This window comes from Dreissena polymorpha, chromosome 2 (genome assembly GCF_020536995.1).
Source record: "Dreissena polymorpha isolate Duluth1 chromosome 2, UMN_Dpol_1.0, whole genome shotgun sequence".
NCBI lineage: Eukaryota > Metazoa > Mollusca > Bivalvia > Myida > Dreissenidae > Dreissena > Dreissena polymorpha.
Genome location: NC_068356.1, coordinates 57118183 through 57143952, shown reverse-complemented (window position 1 = coordinate 57143952; position 25770 = coordinate 57118183). Strand labels below are relative to the sequence as shown.

The 25770-nt window shown below is 39.4% G+C and overlaps 1 protein-coding gene and 1 long non-coding RNA gene across 7 annotated transcripts; both read left to right on the top strand.

Annotated features, from left to right (window-relative positions):
- The first annotated feature begins 1317 nt into the window (after positions 1–1317).
- Positions 1318–24943, top strand: LOC127867154 (uncharacterized). Its single transcript, XR_008043333.1, has 2 exons — positions 1318–1408; positions 24188–24943. It is a non-coding gene; the product is annotated as an uncharacterized LOC127867154 (long non-coding RNA).
- LOC127867147 (zinc finger protein 675-like) lies at positions 1408–24943 on the top strand. 6 transcript variants are annotated; one of them, XM_052408195.1, is made up of 4 exons: positions 16093–16187; positions 18207–18316; positions 20972–23815; positions 24600–24943. In XM_052408195.1, the coding sequence occupies exons 2-3, from the start codon at positions 18236–18238 to the stop codon at positions 21839–21841; spliced, it is 951 nt and encodes a 316-aa protein (XP_052264155.1). In that variant the 5' UTR covers positions 16093–16187; positions 18207–18235; the 3' UTR covers positions 21842–23815; positions 24600–24943. The 6 variants fall into 6 exon arrangements, 4 of the variants coding, with proteins under 4 accessions (XP_052264155.1, XP_052264154.1, XP_052264151.1 ...); XM_052408194.1 differs by having other exon boundaries at positions 20972–23897; XM_052408191.1 differs by having other exon boundaries at positions 20972–23897; positions 24558–24943.
- Positions 24944–25770: the final 827 nt, after the last annotated feature.

Genomic DNA, 25770 nt, shown 5'->3' with positions numbered 1-25770 from the left:
TTAAAAAGTGTCTGGTTTAGTCCAAAACTTCAGTGTTTTTATGGCATATAGCATTTGAACTGTCTGTCTGTCTGTCCATCCATCAGTCTGTCCGAAAACTTTAACATTGGCCATAACTTTTGCAATATTGAAGATAGCAACTTGATATTTGGCATGCACATGTATCTCATGGAGCTGCACATTTTGAGTGGTGAAAGTCAAGGTCATCCTTCAAGGTCAAAAGTTAAAAAAATACAGTCCAAGGGATCCTTATTCAAAATTTGCTTTCAAGCAAAAAGCAAAATATCTAGCTGGAAATGAAATTTATAATTTTAAATGAACGAGTACAGGAGATGTTAATTGGAAAACAGATATATTAATACAGATGTTTCTTAATATCTTGTTTAAAATAAGTGTTATGTTTGTACATGTGTATAAAAGGAAATCGTATGTATGTCTCTAAGTGCTTTCATCAAGTAAGTGGGTGTTTCATAAAATTCTTGTATTGCTTATTATGCATCAAATATTTTATAGTATTTAAGCTCTCATTTTTTCCAATTTTAAAGAGGTACACGAAGCATAAACCTTAAATGATAACTAGGAGCTTATAGAAACTGGTGTTTATTTGTGTCATTTAGTATTTCACTACATTTACTTGAATTACAATTTAGAATGCTTAATAATGGTACTTAAAAATTGAGCCTTGTCATGCAAAAATAGGTCTTATGCCATTATTGGCCAGTATGGCTCCAGACCAGGATCTACCCTGTCCACTTTCAAGTCAAGCAAGGTTCTATGGTCTCATTAGCTGACAGGGTAGCTCATGACTGGATTGCACTTATGAGATGGCTTTAGAAGGACATGGTCTTGGTTGGCTTTTGTGATTACCTTTTCTCAATCAGCAATTATAAATCGTTAACATATTACCTAGGAGCTTATAAAAACAAGCGTTTAGGGGGTTAATTTTAATATTTCACTGCATGTATTTAGAATTACAATGAAGATCGCATTAAATAACAGCTCATGTACTTTGAAATTGAGCCTTTTCATGCGATAATGGGTCTAATGTCATTGTCGTCCAGCATACATGTAGCTCCAGACCAGGATCTACCAAGTCAGGCAAGGTATCATGGCTGACAGGGTAGCTCTTGACTAAACTGGGCCTATGAGAAGGCTTGTCTGGAGCTTCGCTCGCCACACATAGCTTAACTTTAGCTGACAGGGTAGTTCCTGACTAAACTGGGCCTATGAGAAGGCTTGTCTGGAGCTACGCTGGCCACACATAGCTCTACTTTAGCTGACAGGGTAGCTCCTAACTAAACTGGGCCTATGAGAAGGCTTGTCATGGTAGCTCCTGACTAAACTGGGCCTATGAGAAGGCTTGTCTGGAGCTACACTGGCCACACATAGCTTAACTTTAGCTGACAGGGTAGCTCCTAACTAAACTGGGCCTGTGAGAAGGCTTGTCTGGAGCTACGCTGGCCACACATAGCTTAACTTTAGCTGACAGGGTAGCTACTGACTAAACTGTGCCTATGAGAAGGCTTGTCTGGAGCTACGCTGGCCACACATAGCTTAACTTTAGCTGACAGGGTAGTTCCTGACTATACTGGGCCTATGAGAAGGCTTGTCTGGAGCTACGCTGGCCACACATAGCTTAACTTTAGCTGACAGGGTACCGTAGCTCCTGAATAAACTGGGCCTGTGAGAAGGCTTGTCTGGAGCTAGGCTGGCCACACATAGCTTAACTTTAGCTGACAGGGTAGCTACTGACTAAACTGGGCTTGTGAGAAGGCTTGTCAGGGTAGCTCCTGACTAAACTGGGCCTGTGAGAAGGCTTGTCATGGTAGCTCCTGACTAAACTGGGCCTGTGAGAAGGCTTGTCATGGTAGCTCCTGACTAAACTGGGCCTGTGAGAAGACTTGTCATGGTAGCTCCTGACTAAACTGGGCCTGTGAGAAGGCTTGTCATGGTAGCTCCTGATTAATGGGCCTGTGAGAAGGCTTGTCAAGGTAGCTCCTCACTTAACTGGGCCTATGAGAAGGCTTGTTTGGAGCTACGCTTGCAACATTTAGCTTAAGACCTGTTTTCTCATGACGCCGTTCATTTGATTTAGAAAATGCGCTCAATTAGCTGTAAATGTAATCTACTACGTGCTTTTAGTGTTGCACATGTGTTTTAAGTGTTTTAAAATTGTTCAAGTTCTGACTGTTTGTAAGAAATGATATCATCTTGAACTAGGTAAATGTTTTATTATTAGAATTATGTTGATAAATGTTGTTTTTTTCATATGCTGTATATTCCTGAAATGAAATACGTTTTTAAAGCTTAATAAAAGCTTAGTAAAACCATTAATTGGTTTATTTACATTGTTGTTGTTTTTTTGCTATTCAGCACAACACCTCATGGTGTGCTTTTGTAATGGTGTTTTATCCATCAACCATTATTAATGGTCAACATTTGCCTTGTGAACACTGAACACACCACATATTGTTCCTAATCTTCAACTTTTGTCGGAATCATCAATGTGACAAATTGGAAACTGGTTATTATGGGTTCAAAGACAAGGTAAAACTTAAGAAAACGGGTGTTGCCACTCTTAGAGCACAACGTTATTGCCCAATTTTCATGAATCTCAATTATCTGAACATTTGTGGGAGCCTTCTTGTTAGTGTTCAAATTTGTGTCACGTGGTATCAAAAAACTAGGTCAGTAATTAAAATGGATTAAAATGTGTGTGAACACTTGATGCCACATTTATTGCCCAATTTTATTGACACACTCTCAAAGCGTAAGTCCTAATGATATCTCAGTCTCTCAGTGACTCAGCCGAGTTTGAAACAGAACAATTTAGTTTAAGGGGTTAAGCCAAGCATCACACAGTCCCTGGCTCGACCACACAACTTAGTATGGTCTTTAAGTACTCGTTTTTTGTTAGCTCACCTGAGCACAACGGGCTCATGATGAGCTTTTGTTATCGCTTTTTGTCCGTTGTGCGTTGTCAACATTTGCCTTGTTAACTCTCTAGAGGCCACATTTATTTCCAATCTTCATGAAATTTGGTCAGAATTTTGGTTTCAATGATATCTTGGATGAGTTCGAAAATGGTTACGTTTGCTTGAAAAACATGGCTGCCAAGGGGCTGGGCATTTTTCCTTATATGGCTATAGTAAAATCATGTTAACACTCTAGAGGCCACAATTATTGTCTGATCTTCATAAAACTTGGTCAGAAGATTCATCCCAATATCTTGGACGAGTTCGAAAATGATTCCGTTTTGTTGAAAAACATTGCCGCCAGGGGGCGGGGCATTTTTCCTTATATGGCTATAGTAAAACCTGGTTAACACTCTAGAGGCAACGGCCTATTTTCTGATCTTCATAAAACTTGCTCAGAATATTTGTCCCACTGATATCTTGGATGAGTTCAAAAATGGTAACCTTTGCTTGAAAAAATAGGCTGCCAAGGGGCGGGGCATTTTCCCTTTTATGGCTATATATGGCTATAGTAAAATCTTGTTAACACTAGAGGCCACATTTATTGTCCAATCTTCATGAACTTGGTCAGAAGATTCATCCCAATAATATCTTGGACGAGTTCGGAAATGATGCCAATTGGTTGAAAAACATGGCCGACAGGGGGCAGTGCATTTTTATGTCCCCCACTATAGTAGTGGGGGACATATTGTTTTTGCCCTGTCTGTTGGTTGGTCTGTTTGGTTGGTTGGTTTGCGCCAACTTTAACATTTTGCAATAACTTTTGCTATATTGAAGATAGCAACTTCATATTTGGCATGCATGTGTATCTCATGAAGCTGCACATTTTGAGTGGTGAAAGGTCAAGGTCATCCTTCAAGGTCAGAGGTCAAATATATGTGTCCCAAATCGCTTATTGTATGAAAACTTTTGCAATATTGAAGATAGCAACTTGATATTTGGCATGCATGTGTATCTCATGGAGCTGCACATTTTGAGTGGTGAAAGGTCAAGGTCAGAGGTCAAATATATGTGGCCCAAATCGCTTATTTTATTAATACTTTTGCAATATTGAAGATAGCAACTTGATATTTGGCATGCATGTGTATCTCATGGAGCTGCACATTTTGAGTGGTGAAAGGTCAAGGTCAGAGGTCAAATATATGTGGCCCAAATCGCTTATTTTATTAATACTTTTGCAATATTGAAGATAGCAACTTGATATTTGGCATGCATGTGTATCTCATGGAGCTGCACATTTTGAGTGGTGAAAGGTCAAGGTCATCCTTCAAGGTCAAATAAATGGGTCAAAATTGCTCATGTAATGTCACTTCTGCAATATTGAAGCTAGCAATTTTATATTTGAAATGCGTGTGTATCTCAAGGAGCTGCACATTTTGAGTGGTGAAGGGTCAAGGTCATCCTTCAAGGTGAAACGTCATATAGGGGGACATCGTGTTTCACAAACACATCTTGTCCTTTTATGAATATAGTCAAACCTTGCTAACACTCTAGAGGCCACATTTATTGTCCAATCTTGATGAAATATGGTCAGAAGATTTGTCTTAATGATATCTTGGATCAGTTCGAAAATGGTTACGTTTGCTTGAAAAACATGGCCGCCATAGGGCGGGGCATTTTTCCTTATATGGCTATAGTAAAATCTTGTTAACACTCTAGAGGCCACATTAACTGTCCAATCTTCATGAAATATGGTCAGAAGATTTGTCTTAATGATATCTTGGATGAGTTCGAAAATAATTATGTTTGCTTGAATAAAATGGCTTCCAAGGGGCGGGGCATTTTTCCGAATATGGCTATAGTAAAATCCTGTTAACACTCTTGAGGCCACATTTACTGTCCGATCTTCATGAAATTTGGTCCGAAGATTCATCCTGATAATATCTTGGACGAGTTATAAAATGATGCCTGTAGGTTGAAAAACATGGCTGCCTGGGTGTGGGGCATTTTTCCTTATATGGCTATAGTAAGACTTTGTTTACACTCTAAAGGCCACATTTATTTTCCGATCTTCATGAAACTTGGTCTGAAGATTTGTCCCAATAATATCTTGTTATCTTAGGTAAGCGACTTTGAGCCTTTCAGGCCCTCTTGTTTCAAGATTGTAGACGAGTTATTGAAGGAAAACCTTAAACAAATATGGTGCCTTCTAATGAGGCGTTCGAAAAATTGGATGTACGCATATCATTTTCTGTTATAATGCACAGTTTTTACGCATGTGTTCAGTAAAATATAACTTAAATAATGATTATTTCATTTTCCAAACACCGTTTGAAATCTGATAACTAATTGCAAAAAAGTTTAACCACCCTTTTTGGGACTGACATGATATTTGTATATCCATTTCTTCGAACATCACAAGTAGACACAAGATTTGTAGAAGGTGTTCCTTCAATAACTTTTTTACTCCGACGTCTACGATCTTGAAACAAAATTCAGAGGGAAGCGGAAACACTGTAGAACCGAAAGGGCGTATTCATTAAAAAGAAACATAAATATAAAGTAGCCTACCGAGTGAAAATATTCTCTACTCCTTCATGAAAAACACTAAAACGACTCCATTTTAGATGTAGGTTCCAACTTACCTCACCTAAATGCCTGTAAACCCTCAAATTCAACTCAGCGTTTCAAAATCAGTCAGATACTCAATGACTTTTTTGAGTCGTTTCCCTTTGACTGAAATGCGGTTAAATGGGATCTTATTTTTATGTCCCCCACCACTATAGTGGGGGACATATTGTTTTTGTCCTGTCTGTTGGTTTGTTGCTTTGTGCGTTTGTTTGTTTGTTTGCCCCAACTTTAACATTTGCAATAACTTTTGCAATATTGAAGATAGCAACTTGATATTTGGCATGCATGTGTATCTCCTGGAGCTGCACATTTTGAGTGGTGAAAGGTCAAGGTCATCCTTCAATGTCAAAAGTCAAATATATAGCTTCAAAGCGGCGCAAAGGGGGACATCGTGTTTCTGACAAACACATATCTTGTTTACGTATACTTTTCAGACACACACGAGGACACGCTACTTTTGGCCTTCAATTGTTCCTTTTTTATCCCTACTTTTTCTACATTTCCTACCTATTTATTTCCTTCATACTTTATTCTATTTTTGCTATTAAACCTCGAAATATTTCTACTTTTTGCTAGATATTTTTTAATATGATTTTATGATTTTATTGTTATTGGATTTTCATCATGTAAAAGCTGTAAATGCTGTACAAACTGGCCAGTTTATGATGAGGAAAAGTGTGTGAAGCAGATACATTTCCAGAAACATCCAGAAACAGTTAATATATTAAATCCAATCACAAAGAGGTTTCTCTTCTCTTTGGGAATATGCCCTGGCCTATTGATTTTGGGAGGAAATCTCGCTTAAGTAGCTGATGTTGAAATGAAAAAGCTTTTGTAATGTTTTATTTACATGAAAACTTAATGATTCTGAAGAAAGTTTTCATAGGATTGAGGCATTATATGATACAAGTTTAATCCGCATCTGTTATTTAAGGTGAAAAAAACAAAATGATGCACTGCTGAGGTCATTTTCTAAAATAATAACTATAAAAATATAAGCAATAAATATAAAGAAGTGAAACTCCAGCTGCTAATGGCCCATATGCAACACCCCTGAAAAACACAATGCACCTAATGGGTAATAAAGTTATAAACAATTAGCGCTAATTCATTACCATTCAACATAAACGAAGTCAACGCATTCGATACAGCTGTACTGCACACGCGTTTTAAGAAGTGTAACGTGTCAGTTAAGTACCTTGTGTAATCAACATCCCTTTGTGTCAAAACCGGATTAATCTTGATTACGAAACAGCAGTGAATGTGTGCATGGATTATGTTGGAATTTAATGCCTCATGTCTACGGTAAAGTTTTAAAATATTGTTCAACTTAGTGTTTGTTTTTGTTCAAACATAGAGCATAATTGTTCGTTAGGATCTTAAATTCGCCGATCGGTCAACTGACGAAATTTATGAAAATTAATGCCTGACGATTAATAATGGTTTCACAGTATATACAATTAGTTGGTCCTTTATTTAAGGCAAGGTACCGATTGCCTAAACAGTACAAAACAGCACAATACAAAACGCTGTGGTCACCGGACTGCACAGGCCAATCTGACACGACACTTGACGCAAATGCATTAATCCTCCTTTTCACAGAGCGAGGCTAATACGTGCATGAATGTGTTCAAGCCTCAGTCTTTTTGCAAGCTTGAATATTTTTTGTTGCCTTGAATACTTTTGCATGGCCGTTAATTACGGGCGCCACCTCTTTTTTGAGATACTTTTTGAGCCAATTATACTTCCGAGGTTGCGCTCAGGCCCGGATGTTTTGATGTAAAACCTACTTACCCTGTAAATTGTCCATTAAAGTTCAATACATACGGGCCTGAACGCCTCCTCGAAAGTTGGATTGGCTTATTTATGTGTGCATCTCAAAAACGAGGTGATTAACGGCCGTGGTTTTGGTTCGTCTTTACATGAAACAATTTAACTAATGAATCCTTTTCGGTGGCCACCGAACATCGATGACAAGAAAATGTAACGCACAAATTACTAGTAAGGATTGCACATTTCATCATCTGGTACTCAATTCTGTTGTGGGCTGAAGAGAGTAATTCATCCACGGGTAGGGACGGTCACTCTTTCAAATTGTCCATTCTGCTATTCTTCTGACGGCCTCGACGGCTACCTACCTCGAGCGTACCGTAGAGAACAATGTTGCACAAAGACTCGTGTCTGGTAAAGTGTTCAAACATTGGCACCTTTCGTCGTTTGACGGTCGCCAGTAGGGGCTTATGTGGGTAACTAGAGTTGCTGTCACGTTTCAGACGCTTGATGGTCTTGTGCTCCGTGAAGGAGATGCGGAGCAGTCTTCGGAGACACTTGTGTCCGCATGAAGCGTCCAAGTCTTGCAGTCGTAGAGTAAAATGGAAACCACGAGTGACTTGTAGAGCCTATACTTGGTGGGGAAGCTGATGGACCTAAACGATACTGGTAACATCCGTGGACAGGGTTGCTCCAAAGTACTTGAATGAAGTTGAAGCTGTTCACCTCTTCCAGCTTATCGCTTTTCATGATGATGTCTTCACTGGTGTTGTTTGTGCTGGTCACGATGTTTTTCGATCTATGTGCTGATCTTCATCCCGTATTTTTATGCTCTTTCATAGAGTTTGTTGGTGAGGTCTTGGAGTTCACTGATGGTGCCAAATATGTGTAAATGTCATCAGCGAATGTCAAATGGGAGATCGTTCTGCCACCAATGCAGATAGAGCTGTGGTGGTCATGAGGGGTATACTGCATACTCAATGGGAGAACATTCAGCCACCAATGCAGATAGAGCTGTGGTGATCATGAGGGGTATCTTGCATACTCGTTGAAAAGATTAAACACGACGAGAGAAAGCCGACATACCTGACTTAGGCCAACTGATGAACTTAAAAAATATCCTTCTGTCTATTGAGAAGTACTGCTTTGCTGGCGTTTCCGAAGAGTTCGTGTGTGACTTGAACCAGCCCTTCGTCACGGTTAAATTCTCTCAGAATGGAATGGAAAGAAGTCGAAAACTTTCCTGAAGGCAATGAAGTTGTGGAAAAGCTTTGATGGTGCAGGTGTTTCTTAGTGATGACTCGGAAATTGAAGATATGTTCCACTGTGCCCTCCAAGCTTTGAAATGCCTGTTCTTCTGCCATAAGTTCCTCAAACTCCTACTTTCCGATCGGTTGAGGATGATAAGAAGCATGATTTTGCTGGTATGGCTAATGAGAGGGATTGTGCGGTAATTATCGCATGGGTTTATGTTTCCCGTTTTTTGGTATGGGGGTGACCAGAGACTGGGTCCACTCCTTGTGCGATTCTTCTACTCCTAGATCTTCTGATAAACTACATTCATTGCCTTTCCTCCGTGCTTGATCAGCATAAAAGGAACATTGTCAGCTCCAGAAGATTTGTCTGCCTTTCGACTGCGCACTGCCTCCTCTGCCTTAGGTACGGACGGCCTTTCATCGTCCGCTTCTGGACTGGGATCGTTCTAAAGGAGACCGGGGTATCTATATCTTTATCTGAGGAGGGTATCTATAGAGGTCGGTGCTGTATTAAAACGTGTGTGGTGCCCCTAATTAAAAAAGTTTAGCCTACACCAACGTCTGCGTGTGTGTATTTCTACTTTATAAGGTGTATCTGCGTTAGAGTCTGCATTATGTATGGATCTGGGGCGTGTCCCAGCACTCCTAAAAAATTTAGCTACTTACCAAAGTTGGAACAAATTTTAAATTATAGCTGCAATTTCAATATTTTTCGTCGTCACTGAAAGATTTTCAATTTTGGTGTGGTCTTGCGTTGTTGATTTGTTGTTGTTTTTTTTTAGGGTGGGGGGAAGAGAACACGGAGGAATCCCCACCTTTCCGGTATGGACACATTGGGTTCCTCTTATCTGACCGTTATTGCTACGAGTATTCAGTATGGGCGGAATCCCAAGTCATATACAAGAATGAAGTAAGCACATGCGCGCTGAGCTTATCGGCTTGCTGTTTAAAAACGATTCATCGCACACAAAATCGAAAAAAAAAGCAACAAAAGCCTGGTGCCAGCTATTTCTCTCGACATTAATCAATCTTGGCGATCACACTGAATGATGGAAGAACCTAAGAAGTATTCCTCTAGGAATTTTCGGATGGTTAAATCTGGCTCATTCGGCCCCAATCCCAGACTTTTTCGGCCCCATTTTTAATTTGAATAGATCGGTGCAAACATTTGGTCGATATTCATGACTAGGGGATATTGTTTATTACAGTTTTATATTATTGTTATTTATGTCTTTTCGAGTACAACACTTAAAATTGGTTATGTATTATCGATATCTATATTTTACTAATATATTGAATACACACTGCTTTCGTTTATTTGTTCACTGTTTTCGGGTGTACTTTTTACTGTCACACTTTACGTGTCCGCTCTCTAATTCAAATAGTTTTCATCCGATCTTTACGAAACTTGTTCAGAAGTTGTATCTAGACAATATCTAGGTCAAGTTCGAATATGATTTATGTCGGGTCAAAAACTAGGTCACGGGGTCGAAAAAACAAATCCAAGGGAAGTAATAAGCTATAAATGGACATAATTATCTCACCTGCCTAATTATATATTTTTATTAAATAAATCAAAGCGGCGCAGTAGGCGGCATTGTGTTTCTGACAAACACATGTGGTAAAAGGTCAAGGTCATCTTTTAAGGTCTAAGGTCAAAAATACAAATCCAAAGGAAGTAATAGGCTTTAAAGGGAGATAATTATTCAATATTGAACATAGCAACTTGATATTTGGCATGCACGTGTATATCATGGTGATGCACATTTTGAGTGGTGAATCTACAGTCAAGGTAGTGGCTTTTAAATATTTGCTAATCAAAATAGAGATTTGTTAGAGATAATTATTTTCAAGGGATGTAATTTATGTAATTATAAATCTCAGATTATATATTTCCTTACCAAGAATTTAAGTTCTTTTCACAGTTACTGTACATATTTTTTTTTAATTATTTATAACTCAACTGATTGATTTTTCAAAGTTTTTTTTTAAATGATATATTTATCATTTGTTTCCTGAACTAATTTGTGAATGGTAGGGTTCATTACATACCTGTGTACTTATGTCCATATATACATGATGAACTCTGGCTATGATCTCTTTGATAAACCACAGGCCTTGGTTGTCAGTGATGTTTGACTTGGTTATTTTTGACTGTACAGACCCCCCCCCCCCCGGTTGGATTGGACAAAATCCAAGGGAAGTTATAAGCTTTAAAGGGAGATGATTTATATACCTACCAAATTATGAATAGAAATTTTATTTCAAACCGGCGCAGTAGGGAGCATTGTGTTTCTGACGAACACATCTCTTGTTATGCCCCCCTTTGAAGAAGAGGGGGTATATTGCTTTGCACATGTCGGTCCGTCCACCAGGTGGTTGTCAGACGATAACTCAAGAACGCTTGGGCCTAGGATCATGAAACTTCATAGGTACATTGATCATGACTCGCTGATGACCCCTATCGATTTTGAGGTCACTAGGTCAAATGTCAAGGTCACGGTGACCAGAAATAGTAAAATGTTTTTTAATGATAACTCAAGAACGCATACGCCTAGGATCATGAAACTTCATGGATAGATTGATCATTACTTGCAGATGACCCCTATTGATTTTGAGGTCACTATGTCAAAGGTCAAGGTCACGGTGACTCGAAATAGTAAAATGGTTTCCGGATGATAACTCAAGAACGCATACGCCTAGGATCATGAAACTTCATGGGTAGATTGATCATGACTCGCAGATGACCCCTATTGATTTTGAGGTCACTAGGTAAAAGGTCAAGTTCACGGTGACTCGAAATAGTAAAATGGTTTCAGGATGATAAATGAAGAACGCTTATTCCTAGGATCATGAAACTTTATAGGTAGATTGATCAGGACTTGCAGATGACCCCTATTGATTTTGAGGTCACAAGGTCAAAGGTCAAGGTCACAGTGACCCGAAATAGTAAAATGATTTTCGGATGATAACTCAATAAGCTTTTAATTTAATAAAGGATTGGTATTGGGTTACTTCTCTATGCACATTGCACTAAATATTGTAATGTTACGGGTTATAATGGGGATATTTCCGTAAAATGTATATGCAATGTATTTTATTATTATGAGTTTATTTTATGAAAGGATAATAGGTATATTTCAGTAATATGTAACAAACAGAAAAATATAAGAATCGTGACTCGCAAAATGCATATAAACAATTAGTAGGTACATTAAGCGGGAAGAAGCGACATTCCGATGCGTTTTCCAGGTGTGAATACAAATTGGAGATGTCAAATTAAATGGAGACCCGCGAGTACAGAAGCGTAAAGTCCGGTGGGACGATATGTCATCTGTCCATGAACGCCAAGATGCACACGTTTGACGCCCATTACTTGATGACAGGCGTGGGTCACGAATTAGGCGAGTACGTAACGAATTTGGTATAAATACCTCGTCAAAATATGCAGAGTGGAGACCATTCGGGGAGTCGGCGGTTAGAGATTTGTCACGTCTTCTTGACGTGGTGGCCATGTTGGCCGCCGCGCTGTAAAATTGCATTTCATAAACATTAGTAAGCGTTGTGTTAGAAAATATTCAACAGAAATAAATCTCGATGAAAACAGAAATGAACTTTAGTTGTTACTGTGTGTTATCAACGAACAACGTGTAATTACGTTACAATATGTTTGACTAAACGGCCCCAAAGCTGGTTACCGCCCTCAACCACCACTTTCTTCATACCCCACCTCATTGTCGACGTGTCATCCAAGATGGCAGCCACCATGACGAAAACCGGAAACACATTTTTCCTCGAACTTCTTATATTTACATTATCAGCGAAACAACCACTAATTGAGTGCTTCACCTCCATGACGGCAGCCTCACTTAATATCTCACATGTGAAAGGTTTTACCTTTGCCGAACGCCGAAATTTACCGTCGAGACGAGACCGGATATGGCACTTCAGGCAAGGTAGATGTCTATTCATCCTACTGCTGCTCCTCGCTGGTGATGTTGAAAGTAACCCTGGCCCAGGAAAGCATCAATCTGCCCATGTGGTCTCTGCGATTACCCTGTCACCTGGTCACAATTAGGCGTTTGCTGCGATAACTGCGGCGTATGGTTTCACAAATCCTGCGAAGAGATACCATCGGGAAACATGTCCCACCTAAACAAATCTAGTGTTGTATGCAATTGTTTACAGATGCAACAGCATCAACATCGATAGTTTCACCTTCAATAGCTTTAAACTTTATACCTCTAACGTCTTTACACCCTTACTCGATACAGATACCTCCTTTGTCTTAGTTACGTCATCCTGCTTCAGTACATTACACTCCAGCCGCCCTCATCCACACACAACAGGAAAAAAGTTTTTCAAAAAACAGAACCTCGTTCACAAACAGGTCACATGGTTACTCCAGCCAACAGCATACCACCAAACATGCAACTGATCGTAACAAGACAAACCTACGTTTACTGACCGTTCATTGTTGCGGACTACGTACCAACAGATCATAATTCATAGCAGCACTAGCCTTTATCAAGCCAGACCTAATATGTGGCACATAGTCCTGACTGCGCGGAGTAAAACCAGGTGCTGATCCGGATAAAAATGCTATCCTGTCGAGCGAAGTGTTCCCGCCAAACCTGACTGTACACCAGAACGACAGAACATCAACCGTGGGAGGAGGAGTATTTACTGCTGCGAGTGCCAACATCATGATGGACGCCCAACCATATCTCACCACTGATTGTGAAATAGTCTGGTCCAAAGTACAAACCTGGAAGGGAAAGGACTAATACTTATGTTCCTTCTCCATGCCTCGTCGCAAATCAACATCATCCATAAACTAGACGAATCTATCCGCCAACTAACATCAACTGCTAAAGAAAAGTACATCATCTTAGCCGACGACTTTAACTGACCAGATATTGACTGGCCCAACCTGATTGTAAAAAAGGAGCCTTTGATAGAAATATCCAACAAGCCTTGGTAGACCTATCCAAAGAACATCGCCTCACCCAAGTCCACGACCAACCTACTAGGAACAACAACATTCTCGACCTCGTATTCACTAATAAATCATCTCTAGTTAAAACATCATCATCAGTCCCAGGTATAAGCGACCATGCCATGGTGGTTACTGACATAGATATCATCCCCCAGAAGATTAAACAAAAGCCTAGAAAGATTTTTATCTTCTCCAAAGCAAACTGGGGTAGAATCAACGAGGACACGAAACATCTCTCAGCCACAGTCGTTACTGAAGCAGAAAGCCAAGATTCAACCATTCAGTCACTATGGGGCACTCTAAAAGCAGGCATTGAAAAGTCAATAAACACGTACCATCTAAAATGAGCAAGAAGCATAAGTCTCTACAATGGCTTAACAAAAACCTGAAAAGGATGATCAGACATAAATCAAGACTCTACAAACACGCTAAAAAGAGTAAACAATGGAACACCTTCAATTCCTTCCAAAAAGAATGTAAAAAGGCATTTAAGAAGGCCGAAATCGACCACATCAACAACACAATACAAAAAGGCCTCAATGTAAAGAACACCAAACCCTTCTGGAGTTACGTAAAATCCCGCAGACAAGATGGCTCCGGCGTTGCTCCCCTGAAAGATGGATGGACTTGTGAGCGACAGTAAGAAGAAAGCCCAGCTGCTAATTGACCAGTTTAAATCTGCGTTCACCAAGGATACAGGGGATGCACATCTTCCAGACACAACAAAGAGATGTCGTTCACAAATACCCCCACTCAGTATCACCACAATAGGCGTTGAGAAGCTCCTCCGTAACATCAACCCTGCCAAAGCTCAAGGACCAGACATGATACCAGTATTGAAGACCTGCGCTTGCCAGTTAGCACCTGCTTTATCAAAAATATTCCAAATATCCATAGACTCTGGTAAACTCCCTCGAGATTGGAAAGACGCTTTCGTTTCACCTGTTTTCAAGAAAGGCGACGCCCACTTAGCCGAAAATTATAGACCCGTCTCCCTAACCTGTGTAACATGCAAGCTTCTAGAACATATCATTTGCAAACATATCCTAAACCATCTGGAAAATAACAACATCTTAACTAAACTTAACCATTGTTTCCGAACCGGATTCTCATGTGAAACACAACTACTGACCACTGCCCATGACCTTCTCTCCAACTATGACTCTGGCACGCAGATAGATATGGCTATCCTGGATTTCAGCATGGCCTTCGATACGGTCCCGCATAAAAAGCTCCTGCATACACTGAAGCAGTATGACGTCACTGGTAGCATAAACCACTGGCTCGAGGACTTCCTTACAGACAGGAGCATGAATGTTGTTGTGCAGGGAGAGAATCAAACCCGGTAACAGTCGACTCCGGCGTTCCACAGGGCACAGTCCTTGGCCCTCTGCTATTCCTCTGCCACATTAATGACCTACCCGATTCAGTTAAGTCCTCGGTCCGCCTATTTGCAGATGACTGTTTACTTTACCGACCCATCAGAGGTCGCCATGACCATGAAATTTTACAACAAGATCTGAACAAACTTGAAACCTGGGCCAACACATGGGGCATGCGATTCAACGCCAAAAAATGCTACATCCTGACCATAAACCTGAAAACCTCAAAATTTTACCAACTCGAAAACCACATCCTTCAACAAGTCCCAGAAAACCCATACCTCGGAGTGACAATATCAGAAGACCTAACTTGGAGCTCACACATAAATAAGATCACCAAAAAAGCAAATTCTACACTTGGCTTCCTAAGACGCTACCTGAAACACTGCCCCGATTTCTGCCGTAAAACAGCATACTTTGCCTTAATTAGAACTACTCTAGAATATAGCTCCATTTTCTGGGATCCACTCCTTCAAAAAGACATTGATAAAATTGAAAAGATCCAAAAACAATCGGCGAGGTTCATAACTGGCGACTACCAAAACACCAGGCTGCGTGACAGATATGCTGAAGAGTATGAAAATCCCACCTCTCCAGGAAAGAAGGAAGGCAAACAGATTGATCTTCTTCTTCAAGGTGGTTGAGGGGCTGGTGCCAGCAATGCCTAGCCAAGATTTCCTAACCCCAGTCCGGCAATCCAAGCGTAGAATTACCCCTAAACATTTCAAAGACTTCAAAGCAAACAATATCGTTGAACAATACTCAGTTAAAAACTCTTTAAGTGTTTCACACCAATCCAGTGCAAAACTCAACTATATAGAAACTCATTTTTCCCTAAGACATTAATTGAATGGAACAATCTTGATAAAAGTGTTGTTCGCGCAGACACAGTTGACACGTTCAGGTCAACTGTCCTACAGTGGGACTAACCACCCTCTCTCCCGTTGCGCCTACGTCGAAAGGTCCTGCAACGTATATCCAGATCCAGAACCAAACATAGGATAAAGCGATGATTTGGTCTTCATATTCTATGTTTTCATATATATTAACACTGTTTTCGGTTAAATTTTACTGTTTTTGCGAAAACAGTTCTGTTTGTGGTATCTAGTCATACCGGGGCCGAATATGATTGGGACCGAATCGACCTGAATTTTAGGACGGGGCCGAAAAAGCTTGGCCCTGAAATTTAGATACCATGTTTAATCGGGGAACCAATCTCCGCTGATACGAGACGGTAATAAAACTTGTGTGTAAAACTTTTCTATTTTATTATTGTTTAATTTGAGTTGCAATGTTATGAGGTTAAATTTTATATGTATCATGAATAATGCTGGGTCAAGTGTGAGGCTGGGCGCTCAAAAACCGGGTTAAACCCCCAATTCTTGGAATTGACCGTTCTAAGGCGGTGACTTCAGCTTTATTCTTCTATGTCAGTATGCGGTTTGACTAGATACCGAAAACAGTACTGGAGTTTCACTTCTCTATATTGTTTATAGATTGCAGTAAAATAGTATTCTCAATCATGTAGATTGTAAGACATTGTGATTGATTGTTTTGCCAAGTAAAGAGAATTTACCCATCTAACGCATAGAAGTTGTGTTATGGATTGAACGCGTTGACAATCACATGGCCAATTTCTGAATGGAGCTTGTCTTTAACAACATATTGACTGCAAACTTTTAAGGCATTTAAAACATATTCTAGGTTTCAGTTTTAAAATCAAAACATAGATAACTAGAAATGGCGCGGCAGAGGCCGACGCGTATCCCCACGCCGAATGTTTGACCTAGGTGTGCCCCAGGGTTGGTAATGGGGCCATGCATAGCTGAGATTGACCATATTGTCATAAGAGAAGTTCATCATCAATTAGAAGTGAATTGGTGTAGAAATGAAGAAGTTATAGTAAAAGGCAATTTTGGGTGGGTGTGACATGTGGGCAGGGCGCCCCAGGGTTGGTAATTGTGCCATGCATAGTTGAGATTGACCGTATTGTCATAAGAGAAGTTCAGTATCAATTTGAAGTGAATCGGTGTAGAAATGAAGAAATTATAGTAAAAGGCCATTTTGGGCGGGTGTGGTCTATGTGGGCGGGGCCCCAGGGTTGGTAATGGGGCCATGCATAGTTGAGATTGACCGTATTGTCATAAGAGAGGTTCAGTATCAATTTGAAGTGAATCGGTGTAGAAATGAAGAAATTATAGTAAAAGGCAATTTTGGGTGGGTGTGGTCTATGTGGGCGGGGCGCCCCAGGGTTGGTAATGGGGCCATGCATAGTTGAGATTGACTGTATTGTCATAAGAGAAGTTCAATATCAATTTGAAGTGAATCGGTGTAGAAATGAAGAAATTATAGTAAAGGCAATTTTGGGTGGGTGTGGTCTATGTGGGCGGGGCCCCAGGGTTAGTTATGGGGCCATGCATAGTTGAGATTGACCCTAATGTCATAAGAGAAGTTCAGTATCAATTTGAAGTGAATCCGTGTAGAAATGAAAAAGTTAAAGTAAATGGAATTTTTTGGTGGGTGTGGCCTATGTGGGCGGGCGCCCCAGGGTTGGGATTGGGGCCATGCATAGTTGAGATTGACCCTAATGTCATAACAAAAGTTCAGTATCAATTTGAAGTGAATCCGTGTAGAAATGAAAAAATTATAGTAAATGGAAATTTTTGGTGGGTGTGGCCTATGTGGGCGGGGCGCCCCAGGGTTGGGAATGGGGCCATGCATGGTTGAGATTGACCGTATTGTCATAAGAGAGGTCCAGTATCAATTTGAAGTGAATCGGTGTAGAAATAAAGAAGTAAATGTAAAATAACCTAAAAAAATGAGTGATAATTTCTGACGCGGCCCCACCCCAACCGCTATAACTTTTGACCCAGGGGTCAGATCAAAATTCCAAATAGTGCAGGGTCGCACATATGCTCATAGCTACCATGTGTGTAAGTTTCAAGGTTCTAGTGCTTTTAGTGTAGGAGGAGATAGTGGCCAGGACGGACAGACAGACAGACGGACGGACGGACGGCGGAGATAACCACAATATCCCCACCTTTTTTTCAAAAAGCGTGGGGATAATAAGAAGAAAAATAAAGACTTGCTAATAAGTCTAAGTAACAAAATTAAGTTAATAACACATATGCATATTTGTTTAGAAATAACTCTAAGGTTTTAGTTAAATTTGTGACAAAGGTCTAGTTTCATGTTACTTAAAAAAAGTTGAACATTTGCTCATTTATTATAAATAACTTGTACATATTCCCAGAGCTACAGCAGAGGAACTGCAAGTCTGGTATGGAGATGACTACGCCAGAGAACTTCGCCTTGTCAGAGACAAAAACTTGCTCTTCAGACCTAAATATATCAATGGAGAAGGTCTGTTGTCTGTTTTGACTGGTTATCATGACGTTAAACAAATGATAGCTCGCTCTTTAAAGGGACACGTTTTGTTGTTCTTCATTTTTGTTTATTGCTCATATTAATCATTATAAGTGGTGTTCACATATTTGTTATAAGCATCTTGTCTTTCAATTTGTCCAGGTTATCTACGTTGTAAATCTGTTTTAAGTGAACGAAAATCTTCTTTTCTGTGTTGGGTTCTTTCAGTCAAGTGTTTTTAAGGGACTTGTTCACAATTTTAAAAATAACTGTCATATATTCAAAAAAGAATGTATGCATGTGTTTAACAGGATGCAGAATTAACAGGTGGTTACACACAGGCTTGACAGAATGAAAACAAACTGCTAAAAACTTTATTTTTTAAATATCTCATGTTATTGAAATACATTTTCAAAAATCTTTCATGCATATAAGACAGTATTTCTTGCAGTTTATGCCAATGTCTTCAGGAATAAATCCTTGAAAAGGTCTGAAATCTGTGACAAAATTTAACGTTGCGTGCAGCATAACCATGCAGTACACGACAATTTTTTAATAAGAACACAGGCTTATTATATAAAGTAATTCTGATATATTTCACAATGCCATAAGCAGCATAAAAATAAGTCTGTTATGCATTAGTTGAAATTCTTAAGAAAAATTGTTTAAAAAGTTATTTGAAAAAAAAGCACCACTTACTGGTGTGCTTACATCCATTAATGTTGAATTTGGAACCCAACTTATTCACGTGATCCTGCATCCTGTAAGACAAGCAAAATTAATGAGCCATGCTCTGTGAAAAAGGGATTAAATGCATGTGCGTAAAGTGTCGTCCCAGATAAGCATTGCTGTCCGCACAGGCTAATCAGAAAAGACACTTTCTGCAAAAATTTGAGTTTCACTAAGAAGAGACTTCCTTTAAACAAAAAATATCATACAAGCGGAAAGTGTTGTCCCTGATAAGCCTGTGTGAACTACACAGGCTAATCTGTGACGGCACTTTACACACATGCATTAAACCCCCTTTTCACAAAGCATGGCAAATTTAGTTTTCTTTGGCTCACAATTACGAAAGGCTGTTTGGCTCATTTGTAGCGAGTTTGCTTTCGCTTTCAGATGTCCTGGGGTATATTCCCAGGGAAGGAATGTTTGTTATTTTACTTTTTTTCTTGTTTAAGGCTATTATATTTAGTTTAGACTATTAATTACATTCTAGATTTGTTAGTAAACATGTTCTATGACATTTAAAAAAATACAAATATCTGTGAACAAGCCCCTTTCAGATGATCATAAGTTTTATATTGTGAATAGATACAAAAACTAAATAAGGGGTTCAAATTTCATACATAATGATTTTTATGCCCCCCTTTGAAGAAGTGGGGGTATATTGTTTTTCACATGTCGGTTGGTCCGTCCGTGGGTCGGTCCATCCACCAGACGGTTTCCTGATGATTACTCAAGAACGCTTAGGCCTAGGATCATGAAAATTCATAGGTACATTGATCATGACTGGCAGATGACCCCTATTGATTTTCAGGTCACTAGGTCAAAGGTCAAGGTCACAGTGACTCAAAATAGTAAAATGGTTTCCGATGATAACTCAAAAATGCTTAGGCCTTGGATCATGAAACTTCATAGGTACATTGATCATTACTAGCAGATGCCCCCTATTGATTTTCAGGTCACTATGTCAAAGGTCAAGGTCACAGTAACTCAAAATAGTAAATTGGTTTCCGGATGATAACTCAAGAATGCTTAGGCCTAGGATCATGAAATTTCATAGGTACATTAATCATGACTGGCAGATGACTCCTATTGATTTTCAGGTCACTATGTTAAAGGTCAAGGTCACAGTGACTCGAAATAGTAAAATGGTTTCCGGATGATAACTCAAGAATGCTTACGCCTAGGATCATGAAACTTCATAGGTACATTGATCGTGACTGGCAAATGACACCTATTGATTTTCAGGTCACTAGGTCAAAGGTCAAGGTCACAGTGACTCAATACAGTATAATGGTTTCCGGATGATAACTCAAGAATGCTTATGCCTAGGATCATGAAACTTCATAGGTACATTGAACATGACTGGCAGATGACCCCTATTGATTTTCAGGTCACTAGGTCAAAGGTCAAGGTCACAGTGACTCGAAACAGTAAAATGGTTTCCGGATGATAACTCAAGAATGCCTATTCCTAGGATCATGAAACTTCAAAGGAAAATTGACCATGACTGGCAGATGACCCCTATTGATTGTAAGGTCACTAGGTCAAAGGTCAAGGTCACAGTGACTCGTAACAGTTAAATGGTTTCAGGATGATAACTCAAGAATGCTTACGCCTAGTATTATGAAACTTCATATCTAAACAGTAAAATGCTTTTCGGATGATAATTCAAGAATGCTTACACCTAGGATCATACAACTTCATAGGTACATTGATCATGACTGGCAGATGAACCCTACAGATTTTCAGGTCACTAGGTCAAAGGTCAAGGTCATAGTGACAAAAAACGTATTCACTCAATGGCTGCCACTACAACTGACAGCCCATATGGCGAGGCATGCATGTTTTACAAACAGCCCTTGTTAGTATTATTATGTGTATGTTAAAATGTGTCTTGAATAGCATGTTAATAATTTTCTTTTTCAGAAATGTTCTAATGATTGTTCTGCAAGACAGTACAATTGTGAGGTGTGTGGTTATGCATGTAACGAGAATAGTTCCTTGAAGAAACACATGCTGATACATACAGGAGAAAGACCGTACAAGTGTGAGGCGTGTGGTAAAGCATTTTACAAGATTGGTTATTTGAAGAAGCACATGAAGATACATAACGAGAAACTGAACATATGTGATGTGTGTGGTTATGCATGTATCCGTAGTAGTGACTTGAAGACACACATGATGATACATACAAGAGAGAGACCATACAAGTGTGAGGAGTGTGGTTATGCATGTTACCATAGCAGTATATTTACGATACACCTGAGGATACATACAGGAGAGAGACCATACAAGTGTGAGGTGTGTGGTTATGCATGTAACCAGAGTGGTTCTTTGAAGACACACATGAGGATACATACAGGAGAAAGACCGTACAAGTGTGAGGTGTGTGGTTATGCATGTAACGAAAGTCGTAACTTGAAACAACACATAAGGATACATACAGGAGAGAGACCGTACAAGTGTGAGGTGTGTGGTTATGCATTTAAAAATAGTGGTACCTTGAAGACACACATGAGGATACATACAGGAGAGAGACATTTCAAGTGTGAGATGTGTAGTTTTGTCTGCAACCAGAATAGTAACTTGAAGAGACACATTATGATACATACAGGAGAAAGACCGTACAAGTGTGAGGTGTGTGGTTATGCATGTATTGAGAGTGGCACCTTGAAGAAACACATGAAGATTCATAATGGAGAGAGACCGTACAAGTGTGAGGTGTGTGATTATGCATTTAACCATAGTGGTAACTTGAAGACACACATGAGGATACATACAGGAGAGAGACTGTAAAAGACTGTACAAGGTGAGGTGTGTGTTTATGCATGTAACTGGATTGGTCACATGAAGAAACACACTAGTGTGACACAGAATAAAGACTGTACAAGTGTGACGTGTATTATAGTAATGTGGTAAAGCATTTAACCGGAGTGGCACTTCATGGTAAATTGTTTAATCAGTATGTTTAAGTATAAATTTAAGCTAATGTGAATTAAAACTCTGTTATATCACACAATTCTCATGGTGAGCTTTTAAGATCGCTGTTTTCTGAAGTTGTTTCACGTCTGTCGTTAAAATTTACCTTGTTAACACTCTACAGGCTACATTTGTTTTCCAAATGTCTTGAAACTTGCGCCGCTGATTAGTTTCAATGATATCGTGGTGGAGTTTGTAACTGGGTCACGTTTGGGGTCAAAAACAAAAGTCACCAGGTCAAATTAAAGAAAAAGCTTGTTTATGTTCACACTCTAGAAGTCACATTTATAGTCAAGTCATCATATCTGAGTCCCAAAATGGTTCCTATTCATTTAAAAAAACATGGCCGCCAAGGGGCAGAGCAGTTTTCCTTATATTACTGTAGAAAAACTCACATTTTAAGTCAAATATTCTAAGTTTATGAAACTTAATTTGAATGTGTTTTCGAATGATATCTCAGCTAAGTTCGAAAATAGTTCAGATGTGTTGAAAAGGAGAATGAGACGGACGAGTAGATATGGCTGGAAAAGGACTGTCCAATCTTCATGAAACTTTGTTAGAACATTTGTCCCAATTAACTTTCCGAGTTTCGGCTGAGTTAGAGCCTGTGTCATGTAGATTAAAAACAAGTTCACTTAGTCAAATTAAAAAAAAAATCTTGTTTAACCTATAGAGGTCAATTGTTTTGTACAGTCTTCCTGAAACTTATTTAAAGCATTTGTTTTAATTATATATCAGCTGAGTTCAAATATAATATTGTGCCTATAGATTAAATATTTATATTTCCAGTGTTGTTTCAGTCAAATTTGGGGGCTGCAATATGACCCCTTCCAGACCGTAAAAAGTATACAATTTCCCCAAATAACTGCCTTGAATTTCAATTTGAAGGTTTCAAAATTATTTTTAATTGAAACATTCAGTTTATCCCAATATCCAGCTTTAATTATGAGTTCAACCATCTCGTAAATAATGTTTATAATTACAAACTCTTGTTTTCTTAAAAACACAATCAATTCCAACTCCATTTCCAATTTTTTATCAAAATGTAGCTTATTCACAAAATAAAAAATACTGGATTCATAACGTACTTTTTTAACTCCACCTCAAAATAGTTAAGGTCATTTGCATCTCAGTTGATCACCTAAGTGCCTATGGCCCTCTTGTTTAAAATAAGTGTTATGTTTGTATATAAGGAAAACATATATATATATATATATATATAAAGTGATTTCATCAATGGGTGTTTCATAAATTTCATGTATTGCTTATTATGCATCAAAATGTTGTATTGTATTTAAGCTCCATTTTCTCCAATTTTATAGAGGAACCAAACAATGTTTACCTAATAAATTGAGCATTGTCATGCGAAAATGGGTCTAATGCCATTTTCCACCAGCATACATGTGGCTCCAGACCAGGATCTACCCAGTCAGGCAAGGTATCGTGGTCTCTTTAATGACAGGGTCACTACTGACTAAACTGGGCCTATGAGAAGGCTTGTCTGGAGCTACGCTGGCCACATATAGCTTAACTTTAGCTGAAGGGTAGCTCCTGACTAAACTGGGCCTGTGAGAAGGCTTGTCATGGTAGCTACTGACTAAACTGGGCCTATGAGAAGGCTTGTCTGGAGCTACGCTGGCCACATATAGCTTAACTTTAGCTGAAGGGTAGCTCCTGACTAAACTGGGCCTGTGAGAAGGCTTGTCATGGTAGCTACTGACTAAACTGGGCCTATGAGAAGGCTTGTCTGGAGCTACGCTGGCCACATATAGCTTAACTTTAGCTGACAGGGTAGCTACTGACTAAACTGGGCCTGTGAGAAGGCTTGTCTGGAGCTACGCTGGCCACATATAGCTTAACTTTAGCTGACAGGGTAGCTCCTGACTCAACTGGGCCTATGAGAAGGCTTGTCATGGTAGCTCCTGACTAAACTGGGCCTGTGAGAAGGCTTGTCATGGTAGCTCATGACTAAACTGGGCCTGTGAGAAGGCTTGTCTGAAGCTATGCTGGCCACACATAGCTTAACTTTAGCTGACATGGTAGCTCCTGACTAAACTGGGCGTGTGAGAAGGCTTGTCTGGAGCTACGCTAGCCACACATAGCTTAACTTTAGCTAACAGGGTAGTTCCTGACTAAACTGGGCCTATGAGAAGGCTTGTCAAGGTAGCTCCTGACTTAACTGGGCCTATGAGAAGGCTTGTCTGGAGCTACGCTGGCCACATATAGCTTAACTTTAGCTGACAGGGTAGCTCCTGACTAAACTGGGCCTATGAGAAGGCTTGTCTGGAGCTACACTGGCCACACATAGCTTAACTTTAGCTGACAGTGTAGCTTCTGACTAAACTGGGCCTATGAGAAGGCTTGTCTGGAGCTACACTGGCCTCACAAAGCTTAACTTTAGCTGACAGGGTAGTTCCTGACTAAACTGGGCCTATGAGAAGGCTTGTCTGGAGCTACGCTGGCCACATATAGCTTAACTTTAGCTGACAGGGTAGCTCCTGACTAAACTGGGCCTGTGAGAAGGATTGTCAAGGTAGCTCCTGACTAAACTGGGCCTGTGAGAAGGCTTGTCAAGGTAGCTCCTGACTAAACTGGGCATATGAGAAGGCTTGTCTGGAGCTACGCTGACCACATTTAGCTTAAGACCCGTTTTCCCATGACGCCGTTCATTTTATTTAGAAAATGCGTTCAATTAGCTGTAAATGTAATCTACTAGGTGCTTTTAGTGTTGCACGTGTGTTAGGAGTGTTTTAAAAATGTTCAAGTTCTGACTGTTAGTAAGAAATGTTATCATCTTGAACTAGGTAAAATGTTTTAGTATTGGTATAATGTTTGTTATTTTATTTTTTCCTATGTTATTGTTGTTTGTTCCTAAAATGAAAAATGTTCTTAAAGCTTAATAAAAGCTTAGTAAAACCATTTCATTGTTTACTTACATTGTTGTATTATTTTTGCTATTAAGCACAACAACGCATGGTTTGCCTTTGTAATCGTGTTTTATTTATCAGCCATTATTCATCATCAACATTTGCCGTGTGAACACTGAAGACGCCACATATTGTTCCGAATTTTCATCTTTTGTCGGAATCATATCTGTGACAAATTGGAAACTGATTATTATGGGTTCAAAGACAAGGTCAAACTAAAGAAAACGGATGTGACCACTCTTAGATCACAGAGTTATTGCCTAATTTTCATGAATCTTAATTATCAGGGGGTCGTTTCATAAACGATCGTACGGCAATTTTAACTTACGAGAGAATTTTGTAATCATAATAAGTAGACGAACTAGCTCGCCATGCTCGTCAAATATATACGGCGCTTGAGATTCCAATGTAATTAATTAAGTACTGAACATTTATAATCATATGATATGGACTTTAGCAATTATGTATCTTTCAAAAAATGTATCGAATCGTAAATGTCATTATGTGTACTACGATGTTTATTGAAACGGTCCCTAGAACATTTGTGGGAGCCTTCTTGTTTTTGTTCAAATTTGTGTCACTTGGAATCAAAAACTAGGTCAGTTATTAAAATGGAATAAAATGCTGGTGAACACTCTTGATGCCACATTTATTGCCCAATTTTATTGACACGCTCTCAAAGCGCAAGTCTTAATGATATCTCAGTCTCTCAGTGACTCAGCCGAGTTTGAAACAGAACAATTTAGTGTAAGGGGTTAAGCCAAGCATCACACAGTCCCTGGCTTGATCACACAACTTAGTATGGTCTACCGAAGTAAT